Source organism: Gallinula chloropus, assembly GCF_964237585.1.
Source record: "Gallinula chloropus genome assembly, chromosome: 20".
Lineage (NCBI taxonomy): Eukaryota > Metazoa > Chordata > Aves > Gruiformes > Rallidae > Gallinula > Gallinula chloropus.
This window is the reverse complement of record NC_140105.1, coordinates 2,428,157-2,442,060: the sequence shown is the minus strand read 5'-3', so window position 1 is coordinate 2,442,060 and position 13,904 is coordinate 2,428,157. Positions and strand designations below refer to the sequence as shown.

At 43.1% G+C, this 13,904-nt stretch overlaps 1 protein-coding gene across 1 annotated transcript in view; it reads left to right on the top strand.

Moving 5' to 3' along the window:
* TNRC6C (trinucleotide repeat containing adaptor 6C) overlaps positions 1 to 13,904 on the top strand; it is a 97,246-nt gene that overhangs the window by 35,089 nt on the left and 48,253 nt on the right. The window contains exon 4 of the mRNA XM_084273534.1: positions 9,071 to 9,397. Within this exon, the coding sequence (XP_084129660.1) occupies positions 9,071 to 9,397 (327 nt within the window). The remainder of the gene's footprint in view (positions 1 to 9,070; positions 9,398 to 13,904) is intronic.

The window sequence follows — 13,904 nt, the reverse complement described above, 5'->3', positions numbered from 1 at the left end:
GGGCTGTTCTTTGGATTTGAGCTGAAAGTGTTGTTTGTACAAATGCATCTCTGTTCAGAGGTGTCTGTTACTGCTGAGCAGGGCTTACACAGAGGCAAGGCTTTTCTGCTCCTCACACCACGCTCTCACTGTGTTGTAGTGCTCATCATCTCAGCCATGACTCTTGTCTCCCTCTGTCATTTTTAGACAGTTCTTAATGCTGCTGCTTCTTAATGTTATTAACACAAGGGATTAAAAACTTCTAACACCTTCATTATTTCCCTTTTTTAAAGGGGCAAGCTGGCTTTCTCATGGCAGTGCTTTGTCCTGCTCTGAATTGAGTTTACAGGAGTCTGAATCCCAAGTTAAATGTGTGATGACACATTGAGTGAAATATGCCTGAGATGAAATGCCAGAGGCTTCAGGACAGGCATAGCTTCTAGCAAGATGTATTTATTGATTTATCTGTCGCTGCTTTATGGTGGGTGTGTGTGTTTGGACAAGTCTGTGTGCAGAGTGATGTACATGATGAATGCTGGTGTTTGACTTCCAGGAGTTCAGCAATGCGGCTTCACGTTGCCTGTACATGGGAGAACTACTGCTTGAAAGAAAACAGACCAAGTCTGAAGTCTTGAAAGTTACCATCTGGTGTCAGTTCACATCCTGAAGGAATGTAGAGTTGGTAATTTAACTGTTCCATTGCCATGAATCCTGATTTGTGGCTTGGACTTCTAAGTTGGAGGCCTGATGTGCACATTCCAATTTCTATTCAGCAATTAGACCATGGTAAACTCTGTGTGTGTGTGCTCAGAGCCTTCAGCAACAGGAGAGAGTTGGATTTGCAGTGGGAGAGCATCATAGTTGCTTTGGATTATCAATCTATTGTTGATGACAACCTATCAACCTAATTAGCTGTACCATTTTTAATGGCACACCTAATTAATTGTGAATTTAAAATTAAAAGTAGAATCAGTGCTACCGTGGAGGGAAGCAGTGAGGAAGCTGTGAGAAGTGTAAGTGTTCTTCACAAGACTGCAGCCTGTGAAACCAACCTGGAGAATGTAGAATGGCTTTGGTAAAAGCACTTGAAAATACTTGTTGACTCACACAAACCTGCAGCAGGGTGGGGTGTGCTGGGCTTATGAGAAGAATGCAAACCCATTGGTGGTGGAGGGATAAAATGAATAGATACAATTTCAAGTTAACAAAATGGAGAAGAGAAGATCTGGACAAGTATCAACTTATTTAAAAGGCAATAGAATGCTGGAGAGACTATCAAGCCAAGAGAAGTTCCTTGTTCTGAGACCAGCAGGAGAACTGAATAAAGTGGATTTGGAGCTCCATTTACATGTAGGATTATAGAAAATAATGCTGGAAGGGTTCTTGGGAGGTCATCTAAGAGATGAGGTCACCAAACCTGTGTCATGTCTGCCAATAGTCCATAACCATCCTTATAGTTAGAAATTTAACTCTTCATCTCCCTGGTTGCTATTTAAACCCAGCAAGTCCTGTCTTACTGTGGGATGGAGCAAGTGATTTCTTCCTTTTGTGGGTGTGTTTTGTCGTTGTTGCCTGGTGTTCTGTGTGTACCCAGTGTCTTCTAGACTGAAGCACCTCTTTGCCTTCTGTTCATGCTGGTTCATGTTCCCAGATTTCCCTTCATACTCTTTCCAGGTGGTCCAGCTCTTCCTTGAAGAGAGATTGCCACCCGTGGGCACAGGCAGTGCTTTAGTGATGCTTTAAGGTGCCAGACTGAAGTTTTACAGTTACACAACGTCTGTCTTCTTACAGCAGCCTCATGTCTTAAATTCTCTTTGGTTTGTGATCTGCTAAGCCATTGGCATCTCTTCCTGCAGAGCTGCTGTGGGGTGAGCCAGTGGCTATTCAGTGTGTAATTCTTCCTGCCTAATAACGTGCCTTTCCTTACCCAACTGCAGCCACCTTCCCACAGCGCTTCTCCAGTTTGTCACTGCTGAGTTCCCATCCCATCACACAGCTATCTGATGACCCCTGTCTGTTCTCTCCCTAGCTTGGTGTCATTTGCAGATTTAATAAGGATATTCTCTAGTCCATCATCCAGGTGTGGTATGGGGAAAGCCTGTGGAAATGCCTGAGAAGGCACAAGAACTAACAGAAACCAGGTCATAAACTTCAGTGCTTGTCATTTGGGAGGGTCTTGTCAGCATGGCCTCTTAGTGCCTGCAGAAAAATGGGCAGGCAGCCCTTAGATTGTGGGGATGCTGACTTATTTTTCCATCAGCAACTGAGGCAGTATCTGTTTAAAATGTATTAATTAAAATATTTCAATTCCTCCATTATTCCATGATTTATGAAGCTATAGTTTGTTTAATTTTCCCTGCTAATTTTCCCCAAAAGATTTCTACTCTTCATTGATACAGAATTAATCAACATTAACTTCCACAAAATTAGTGCAGACTCATAGTTTTAGGCACATGTGATACAAAAATATGGAAAAATGGTCTAGTAAATAAATATTCTGCATATATTTTTGCCCTAGTTTCCTGAGAAAAATGAGGCTTATGAGACTGGGTTGTCTTCCTGTCTGGGTCTCTCCATTTAGCTTTAGAAATTCCTCTCCCATTGTGACCAGATTTGACAGGAGATCCACAGAGGGTCCTTGAGATGTGTGGCTGGGTGCACAGCAGTGGCTTAGTGCCCTTACTTCCCTTTCCCACCTGCCTGTTGAGGTCTTGTGGAGTCTTTCCTGCATTTAATGCTGATCTGTTGTGGTTAGTTTGAACAAGCCATGTTAAGGGCTGGTTAATGCCAATGTCTGCTTTAGAATTATAAAATACAACCAGATGGAATACGCAGTCCAGCTTGCTTAATATGGATATGGCTTGAGTACCTCCAGGAATGAAGATTAAAATAAACCCCTTAATTTCTGAGAGGTAATTTGGAAGTCTCACTCTTGGGAAGATAATTTGCGACTGGCTTGTTGCTGTGGGCCCTGTAAGTTATTATGGTTTCCTCATAAAATACTGGTTTCCCACAGATGGCTGTACAATCTTTCTGGATGACATGCTTTCAAAGGAGGTTTCCCAGCATCAAAACTAGAAATGAATTCTTGACTAAATAGATAACAAACCTCAGGGTTAGATATGGACCAGTTTGTGGTGCAGTCGTGGTGTAACCCAGCTGAGCCCCACGGAGCTGCTCGGTCACCCCCCACCCATTGGGGGTGACAGAACTGGAAGAGTGAAAGCAGTAAAACCTCTGGTTTGACATTAAGGCAATTTAATAAGCAAAGGAAAAGCCATGCAAGCCAAGGAGGCCTGTCTCTGAGCTACAGTCTCTCCAGGGTTATATCTGCTGTGGCACAGGCTTAGCCACAGTGCTTAGAGGTGTGTCTGTTCCAGCATGGCCCTCTCCATAGGCCACAGTGCCCTCAGAGATACTGACCTTGCCCACAGTGACTGTCACTGTCTTCAGAAATAAACCTGCCCCGTTCTGGGCTCATCCACAGCCAGACACATTGAGGTGCTCCAGCATGAGCCCCGTGCCCAGCCTTTGCTGCTTCAAGGTGCTCCTGCTGCAGCGTGGACGTAGCTACAGCCACAGATGCTTAGAGATGTGCCTGCTCTGGTGTGGACTCATTCACAGACACTTCAAGGTGTCCTGCTCCCACATGGTCTCCATCCCTTCAACTGGAGTTCACACAGGAGTTCCAGCCTGTCCAGTGCAGCAGCACAGAGACATCAGCAGTGCCCTGGCCATCGGCCAGCCCAGGCCATGGCTGTTATCACCGTGTTCCCAGGCACAGCACAGTAAGATGATGAGCAGGGCAGCAGGACAGCGAGCAGGGACAGCAAGAGCAGCTGCTAACAAGCCCCAGGCTGTGCTGTGCAGTCAGGCAGGCCCCATGGCAAAATACCTCTGCTGAAGCCAGGGCAGGTTCATAGTTGCCCACTGACTTCAAGCACTGATCATACCTCTGAATAGAGTGTTAGAGTAACTTGTGCTCCTATCTTGAGGAAGCCTGTGAAACATGTTCAGGGGAGCAGATCAGACTGGGAGCTGCACAGTGGGCTTTGGCTTTATCCTAGAATAGGCAGATACCAGAACCACTTATGGTTGGAGAACTCTGTCAGCCAAGAACATCTTGGTAAGCCTGACTCTGAAAGCCCTCACCTGTAGGTATTTCCCACAAAAGGGCCTGTCTTTAACAAAATCAATATTTTAAAGCTCTTCTTTCACCTCTGTCTGTAAAAAGACTTTCCAGGTGTGGTTTGGGTATGAGCTGGTGCAGTTTGAGGTGGGTGGATGTGTATTCAGAGCTTTGATGTCTTATTTTTCTGCAGTTTTAAGCTGACTGTTCTAATTAATTACACAGTATGTATACCACTGTGTTCTAATACTTATATTAATCAGTTGCAGTTCAGGTAATAAATAAGGACTAGCAGTTACCAAGTAGTAAAGCTGGTTTCTGGAGGTGGGAGGCTGAGTCTGGCTACATGACCACCCATTGCTCCTAAAGCAAAGAGGAGACTGGAGCAGGGATGTGGGTTTCAACAGTACATCTTTTTTGAGGAAGTTCCTTGGTTATCTTTTACCATTAAATCACACCAAGCTGAGCTATCAAAGGTGGTTGAGTAACCCTACCAATTGATTTTGAGGTTTTCCATTAACTTCACAGCTTCCTGTTAGTTCCCAGTCTGACTTCGAGCTTCCTGGCAAAAATAATAAAAAGAAATCCAAGTTCTGTACAGAGGGTTGAAGCTGGTAGAAGTGAGAGGGGTCTGCAGAGTCCTTGGGGAAGGGTATGTCATGGTGAGAGGTTTTAGAAGTGGGATGTTGAAAGACGGAGCCAGATACTATTCAGAAGTGGAGGGAAGGAAGGTGAGAGGAAATGTCTGGAAGAAGTGGCAGGAAAGATGCATTGTGGTCAGGTCTAATGGAAGGGAAAATAAACCAGGAACAAGCTTCAGTTGTGCTTAGTCTTAAATAAATGGTATGTTGAGGAATTAGTGCACAATCAAGGTGTTTCTTTAAGTAAACAGTGTTATGGTTCCAAGGATGTGATAAAAACCATGTATTTCTACTTTTAATCCTGGCTGCAGACTTGGGTACTGAACTGCAGCTTCTTATTACGTTCTTAAAGAGGCATACCATTGACTCCTAATTTAGGGATTTCTCTTGGCTCTAGACCTTAACTTTTCTGCTGTTTACATTCTAGGGCGTGGGGTTTTTTAGAAGTAGTTTGTGTGCTCAGGAGAAGGGAGGACCAAGACAGAAAATGACTCATTTTGTATAGAAACATTAGGAAGCTTTAGGGTTTTGTGCGATAGTTTACTGAAATACCTTCACTTTTGCCAGTAGATGTCACTGTGGATAAGAAATACCAGCGCTTAGTAGACAAAGGAGGTAATTTGCTAAATGAAAATTCATCCTTTGAAAGTAGATTGGGGGGGGGGGGCAGCATTTTTTCCCTAAAGCAAGACTTTTCCCCAGCATATAAAAATGGATTTCTTACTAATCGGGGCAGCCGGTTCTGCCCACTACAACCCCCTGGCTTTTGGTTCTCTTCCCCCGACTTGGGTAAGTTCACAGCTTTCTGTCTGACTTCCTAGGGGTGTCTGTGCATCAGCCTGCTCCTGTTCAGCTTCATTTTGAAAGCCTGTGGTGTTCAGAGGTTGCTTTAGTAAGCACCAGTAGTCGCTGCAGTGTGTGTGTGTGCGGGGAATTGGACATGGAGGAAGTGGCTTCATTAAGGTTGATTTGGAGGGGGGAGCAAGATGAGGAGGGGGGGAAAAAAAATGCCCATATGATTGGCTGGAAGAATAGCTCTGAATTATGGGATCCATCTGTTTCCTGTAATGAATTCATAAACCCATCAAACAATGACCTGAACGAATTGCTGAAGGAAAAAAATAATACACTGGCATGATATGTTTAACGCAGTGAGGCATTGGCACTGGATAATCAGAAATTCTTCTCACATCCAGCACTTTGTAATGGAGCTGCTGTGTTTAATAGAAGCTGTAAATAAATCCTGTCACACTAGCAGCCAAGAATGCATTTCGGGGTTTAACTGTTTCTCTTCTGGAATGTCTGGTCCTGGAAGGCTTTAGAAACAGGGAGTTTCATCGAGCTGGAGTTGGGGGGATGCTGAAATGCAGAGAAATGTTAATGAGGTGAATGAAAGGAAAAAGCTGCCATAAATCAGCATTATGTGGCTTAACCAGTTTCTTTCATTTATGCATGTTCTTTCCTTATGTCATAGAAATGTACTTAAAAGCTATTGTTGTAATTGAAATCTGGTAGACTGATCCTATTCATTATATTAATAAAATCCACCTACAATTGCTCGGAACACTTTTTTATGCAGTTGGGATTCCTGAGATTGCAAGCCTCAAAAAAGCCTACGGAGTAATTATTGGATTTGTTTGGGTAAAATTGGATTAAGAAGTTTAGATACCATTAAGTACTGATAATTATTACAAGCAAGCTCATTGTTTAGTGTGTGTACAGCTCTCGGTGTAGAAGCAGCAGATACCCATCACAAACATCCTGAGAGCAGCAATCTCAAGGCTTTTATTTTACGCCTTTAATTGTATTTCTGCAAGAGGCTTTCTACTGAAATGTTTTTTTCCTTTAGCTCTTTAATCATGTGCTAGTTATGAAAATCACTTTGTATTAAATCCTCCCCCCCCCCAAGTATGTCTGAAATCATATTTTTAGCATGAAGGCAAATTTAGCCCTAAAAGCTCCATTCGAATTCCTGCGTTTCAGAGCTGCCCACACAGCATTACCCTGACAGTGGATTACTTTCAGGTGAAAGGGTAGACAGGCTGCTCCTTTGGGGACCACCAAGGTCCCTCTGTAGATTGGCAGCTTGGCCCTTGGGGCTGATTAAACGTATAGCGCACAGAGCATCAGTGTTGAGGCAGCCCCTGCTGACCAGGGCACTGCTGTGCCGTGTGTGAAAGGTCGCTGTCTGCTCGGGCTTTTTTAGCCTGCAGTTTGCTGAAATATTTATGCCTTTGTACACTCTGTGCTCTGCAAGGGATGGATGGGCAGCGCCTCAAAATGCAGCCCTGGGAGGAAGGAGAAGGGCCACATGGGTTATAAAGGTGCCCTTAGAGCGAATCTGGTAGGGCAATTAATAACTTGGAGATGCTAATGTAGGTGCTTTGAACAGGAGGTGTGTTCCTCACAGTGCTTGTCACATGGAAATTGCTGCTTAAAGAGTGCTGAAGATAAATAAATATATTTAAATAATAAACAGGTGTTGACTTTTTCCAAGGAATACACTTGGATTGGCTTTGTAACATACGTTCTCCAAACACTAGTGCTGTACTTGAAGGCTAAATTCTGGCCAGGTAGGAAGCTGGAACTTGGGAATCAAGCCCATTCCTGTGATGTTTTTGCCCTGTTTCCTGACAGTGATGTAATTAAACAGTCATATTTTCCACCTACCATGATCAGTATACACAGTATTCTTGCAAGAGCTTCCATTTAAGTAGTCATACAGAGATTTTGATGTACAAAATATTGACTAGAAAAAAGCAGTAATGTTTATAGGGAGAAATATTTTTACTCTGGAGTACAGTGTGTCTGATACTTTGATTTTCTTTGTTCTTTCCTCTCATCGGTGATTCAGGCATGTAGATGGAAACGTTTCTAACACTGAAATTGGGTTTCTGTGGCCACACCTTTGTGATGAAACAGCTTTGTTAATTTACATTAAAGCACAGTGTTGTGTATTCTATGACTTCAATTAGTGATGGGTCATTTTATGATATAGGTGCACTCCTACGTGGAAGTATCAGATAGTATATGGTACTGAGACTAATACAGTGTTTTTAAAAAAGCAACCTGTGTTGATCTCTCAAATATGTTTCCAATTAATTAATATTTCTTAAGAAAATCTGGAGGCCAGACAAGTCTCAGCTCTGCCACTTAGTGCTTTAATTCCCCTGCACACTTTTTGAATCCCATGGAAAAAGAATTTCTTAGTTTAAAAGAACAAAAAGGCAAATCAGAGTGTCTCACTTTGCCATGGGATTGTCCCTTCCAACCATTGCTCCCAGCTGATACGGACCTGGGATCGCTTCAGACTTGTTATGGCAAAAGTGGTGTAACTCATCCTGTCTCTCCAAGGAAAAGAAGTCATCATGACCAGGGTTTAACTCTCCTCCCTTCTAATACAGACTCCTTTCAATTGGATTAATTTTTTGAAGTTCAAACTTGCCAGCAGGCTGCTTTCTGTGTGCTAATACCCCTTTCATTAACAAAAAAAAAGTTACTCTGTGTCACTATTTCTTCTTTAATTATTTTTTCCTGCATATTTGAGCATAACAATTACTTCTGGCCATCTTACTGGGCATTTACTTCCTGTTGTAGGGTGTGTGTTATTTGACCTTTTGTTTTGACAGCAATCCAGGATGTCTCAGAAATGCTGGGAGTGAAACCACCTGAGAAGTTTTTTTCCTTGCTCTGTTGTAGGGGTAATGGGAAATTAGTGTATTTCTTCAGTGTTGTATTTTCCTAATCTATATGTAGTATAAACACCCCAACAGACAGGTTTGTGTCTACAGGAGCTATTGGGGCATTGATGGGAATTAGTTGTGTGCCTGTAGATCGCTCTGTCTTCCAGCTCTCTCCCCCCTCCTCATGCAGCCAGTACCAGGTATTCACAGCCAAGCACTTTTCTGTCCAGTGCTGCTGGTTGGTGACACAGCCCAGGGGGATGTGGGAGTGGGCTGGGGAGGGGGAGTCACACAGTGAACATGCTGGGTGGTCTCTCACAGGGGTGAGTGTGCAGCAGCTCTATTCTTGTTCACAAACTTCACAGCCTCACAAACCCATGTTTTTAGCTGGAGTTTTCAAGAGTGTTGTATGAAATGTTTTAGGAGGCTCCTTGCTCAGGAAGCTTGCCCCGAGTTCTGCTCATAACACTTCTCTATTTGGAGTAGATTTGGTGTATTTTACAGCTCCTGTGTTGTCAACTGTTGTTTGGGGAAACTGAAAACCTTTATCCCTTAGTTCAGTCACAGTGGGGGAAAAAAAAAACCCAACCCACAGCTTTTCTGATACTAAAGCAATTTGTGTTTGTGTTTCGATGTAGTGCCAGAACCTATTAAGACCAGTTTAAGCCAGCCCCAACCTGCCGGTACCGGTACCAGTACTTCCACCAGCACTATTCCCAACAGCAGCAATGGCAAGCGTGCGTCTGCTAATGGGCAGCAGCCAGCCGCGTCCCGTTACCTGCCTCGAGAGGTGCCTCCACGCTTCCGCCAGCAAGAACAGAAGCAGCTCCTAAAGCGGGGTCAGCCACTGCCTACGGGGACTCTGACCGGCACCAGCCCAGCGCAGGGTACTGGACAAGCAGGGGCGAGTCCTCCCCCCCAGCCAGGAGCAGGTGGGCAGCATCATCCCAGTAAGACCCAAACAGGTAAGAATGGAAACCGGTGGGGTAGCGACTCTGTAGTTGTGCCTTCTGCCGTTAGCATGGGCGTTGCAAAGAACTTTAAGAATTGCTTTAAAATGAGAGGATTTAAAGCAAAAGGAATAATAAGAATTGTTTTAAAACAAGAGGATTTAAAGCCAAGTGTCTGCTGTTGCTCTTTTTTTTCCTATGATCATGTAATTTCTAGGATCAAGTTCTAAAAAGCTTGCTTCTTTATTTAGATGCTGGGGCCTGTGGGGGCTTTTCCCAGTTGTTCTCTGTTTCTTTGGTGTAGTTATAATAGATATTTGTTCTTCAGGACATTCAAACAATTCTTTAGTGGTCATTCTTCCAGAACCATTGTTAATTTGGCTTTTCCCAAGATTTTGCCTATCACGTTGGCAATTTTGATGCTCTTCAGAGAGCTTTGTGTATGACTATATATAAATCAAGAACAGGAGCATTGCTTATGTCATGTCGTGACACTTTCATGCCTCTAACTTCCAGTTGTTCTTTTCACATCAGGAAGATTATGTTCTGGGGAAAGTAGTTTGGCATCTAAGGTCTTTGTACCACTTCATACCATCCTTCACAGGCAGACACCCCAACCTGCTCTTGGCTACTGAAAATAGTGTATTGAGGAGTAAGTTTCCTGGTGACCTTTTTTCTCCTGAAGCTGCAGCTGAGAAAATAAGAAGTGACTCTCTTCTCATTTGCCCTTCAGTGCTAGAAGTCAGTAATTGGTATAAATCACCTTCTTCATCACTGCTGTGTATGTGTGTCATGTTAGGCAGAGTGAGGAGTGTTCTAAGGTACAGTTATCTATGGCTCAGAAAAAATTATCTGGACCAAGTCACAAGGGGGTTTTGATATCTTGAATATTAGTAATTTCTGTATGATCTCAAGTGTTGCTCATTATCACTCATTAATGCTGCCAGACATCACAAAATCTGGATCTGAACTGTCTGCAGCTTTTCCCTTTGGACATCAGTGAATCTTTCACTATTCTTGCTGTACTTGCTGCTGTGATACTGAACTCCAGCAGAGAAAATGATTTGGTGTTGTCCTTAGAAGTTTTAGTTAGATAAGAAAATCCATCTCTAGCAAATTACAGCTTTTATGGCTATTGAGATGGATATGCAAATATCACTTAACTGCTCCCCAGAAACACAAATCTGAAAAGGCAAAATAAAACAGTCATTTATTTACTGGAAATGTTGGGGGGTTAGGGAGGGGCAGAGGTTCTGCTTCTGTATTCTGGAGCATATGGCTCTAGTGAGGTGGAAAGTGATGAGTTCCCACCAGGTAGAGCAGCATTCACATCATCTTTGCAAACCACAGTTCAGCAGGGGTGGTGACTGACATTTATGGGGGTTTGATTTGAAGATGTTTGTTAATCATCATATTGCTGTTCTGTGGGGTGTGTGTATTGTCTTATTATTTTATCTTCAGATATCTATTAATTATTGATATGGTAGAGACAGACCAAGCAACTCAAGTGGCTCAGGCAGGCTGAGGGTCAGTATTAGTGCATCATTCTGGGCACAGCTGAAACATCTCTGATCTCTAAGAAACATGCTGTATAAACCAAGCACTTGCTTCTGTAGTTTCTCAGCCTGGTGACTATCAGCAGATATTTTAAGCTGTTGAACTAATTATTTTTTTACACCTTTCTTGCTTATCTTGCTACTTTCTGTCATTGTTGGAAGAATTCAGAGTAGAGGAAAAGCTGGTACCAACAGGAGTGAGGCAGTTTTTCTGCTTCAAATCCTATTCCATATTGCACAAAAGCGTGGTAACCCCATTCTTAGCAGAGCAATTAGTGCTCAGAGTCAAAACCATCAGGTTGTTTATTATGTAAAGTCAAAACAAAAGCTTTGGAGGCACCTGAAATCTACAGGGTTCTTGGAACAGGGAGGAGAACCTTAGGCAAGCTCAGTGCTTGGCTACTTTCTTGTCTTCTGAGGCTGTTTTGAGACTTAAATGGTTGTGTCCTCCTTACAGAAAGAACTTGGTGAAGGCTGGAGCTCGTTATTTTCTCCTTCCAGCAGATGGAGCATCAGTGCATTTTACTAACTGCAAAGAGTTCCAGGAGGAGAAAAACCCCACTCTAAGCCAGCTCAGTTTATAAGCACGACAGCTGCGTGCCTGAGCCCGAGAGGGGAGTATAGTGTATCACACTCCTCAGGGACCTCTGTGGCCAGTCTTATTTGGTGGCTCATGCTGGCTTTGTCTTCACCTCAATGAGCATAAAGAGCAAAAAATCAACGAAGTGTATCCAGGGAAGGCCAAAACCTTTTCATCTCAGCTGTTAGGATGGAGTAACTGTTCACCTTAAAGACATTTTGGGATTGTAGATCCTGAAAACTTCCAGCACTTAATAATAGGACTGAATTTGCATTCAATTTTGTGGCACATTTCTGTGAATATGAAAACAATTTTAACCATGAGGATTCTGACTGAGCAGTACTTTGTCATCATCATCATAGAATGGTTTGGGTTGGAAGGGACCCCAAGGATCACAGAGCTCCAACCCCCTGCCACAGGCAGGGACACCAACCTCCAGGCCTGGAGCTACACAAGGTTGCCCAGGGCCCCATCCAACCTGGTCTTGAAGGAAAGGAAACTCTTTGCCTGCCTCCTCTTGCCATCAGTAGGAACTGTATGCCTTTGAATGCCTGACTCTGGTTCCCTGGGGATTTCATTTACTGAAGAGTCTTTGCAAGTAAATGTTCTCTGGGGAAGTGAAGGAACAAAATTATCAAAGCTGTCCAGAAAAATCAGTGTAGGTACCTGTTCCACACAGAAACAGTCATTTTAGGTGTCCAAACAGCACCTGCATTGTATGTGAATGATCACTTTATGAACGTTATTAGAGGTCTTCAAAGTCTGGAGGTCGTTAACAATACCCCAGTGCTCAGGGCTTTCTCCCTCTGCAGTAACCTGGGTGCCTTCACAGACCTGCTGCCCCAGCCTGCCTCTGCTCATGGCTTCCTCACACTCATGCTGACCAGCAGTGACTTGCTTTGGATGGAGAACCTGGTGTTAATGGAAGAGCCAGGGTTGTCATAAGCTAGCAGCCTGTATCCAGAAGATGCTTAATGTAAATTCATCTCCACAGCTTATCTTTTTATAGGGTCCTATTCCTCCATACTTAACTTGAAGTTATGCAGCCATGTTCCTTCCAGGCCCTATTTATACCTACCTGGATACAAGGAAAGGTTGTTGGAGAGACAGTGCCAGCCTCTTGCTGTAACAATCACACTGGTTTATCTCTTCATTCTCTTATCAGCAGTCTCTGTTATCAGTACTGCCTTGGCCTATCCAAAACACTTATCAGAACTCCACCTGCAGTGCCATGAATTAAGAAGGATGTTCTGCCAATGTAAGGAAAGTGACAATTAATGACCACTAATATATTCTTTGTCAGGTCTGTCATCTGGAAATATCCCTGAATATCAGAGAATAGTGAGGTTTTGTTTCTCTTTTGAGGCAACCTGTAACACATTAATTAGAGAAACTGTTAAGAGAAGTAATTAAACCCTTGCAAATGGCAATGACTATTTAAAAAATCTTATCCCTCGAAAATAGTCTTCTATTTGTTGTTAAACATTAGGAAACTATTTTCTGTAGTACTTCAGAGCCTTTTCTATAGAATAGTTTATTTAACTGGAGCTACAAAGCTTGTTCTCAACGTGCCCCCTGTGTAATCCTTCTCAGGATGACACTGAAGGGAAGCTGTGCCTGTAATTCATGAGCACTATTCTACTATCTGGTCTAGTTTGTTATTTTGACTTAAAGAGGGAGCTTTTCATATCTTCCTTCCATCTTTGTCAGCTCACTCCAATAAATGTGGTGAACAGTTACCTTCTCATTAAGGTGTGAGGCACTAATGGAGCAATCCTTTTGCCATGTGATCTTTAAAGAATTTAGGTAATTTTTGGAAACTACCATGGGAGATTAAAAATAACAAGTAAATACTCCCTTCTTTGTTTCTTTACAAATTATGAAGTTTTCACAGGAGTCTCCAGGCAGCCATTGTGTGTTTGATGATTATAAGAACAAAGATCAAAAGAAGGAATCCGCTTTTCTTGAAGATGCCTTTCACTTTTCTGCAACTCAGCACTGGGAAACCAGCATCCATCCACTCAAAAGAGATGCACAGTGTCCTGTAAGAGTCCTGGTGAAACTTCAGTGCTGCTGAAGAAGAGTATTTTGTGGGATAGATCTCTCATATGTTTCTGAAATGGAAAAAGAAATGAAAGCAAGTAATTAGTGCAGTAGTCAGAGCACACAAGCGTTGTGGATGTAGGGTTACGCTTTTAATTTGTTCTGTTGTTCTCTGGGAAGTGAGAATTTGACAGCAGTTACAGAGATTTACATTCCTACTGTGGGCTGCTGCCAGATTCTGTGGTGAATTTTTCTCTCCTTCTATGTGAAGCTGGAAGCTTGAAGATTTGTGAGGCTGCAGCTCGTGGCACGGGGTGTGCGTGTTGAGGTTGGGGTTGTGGGC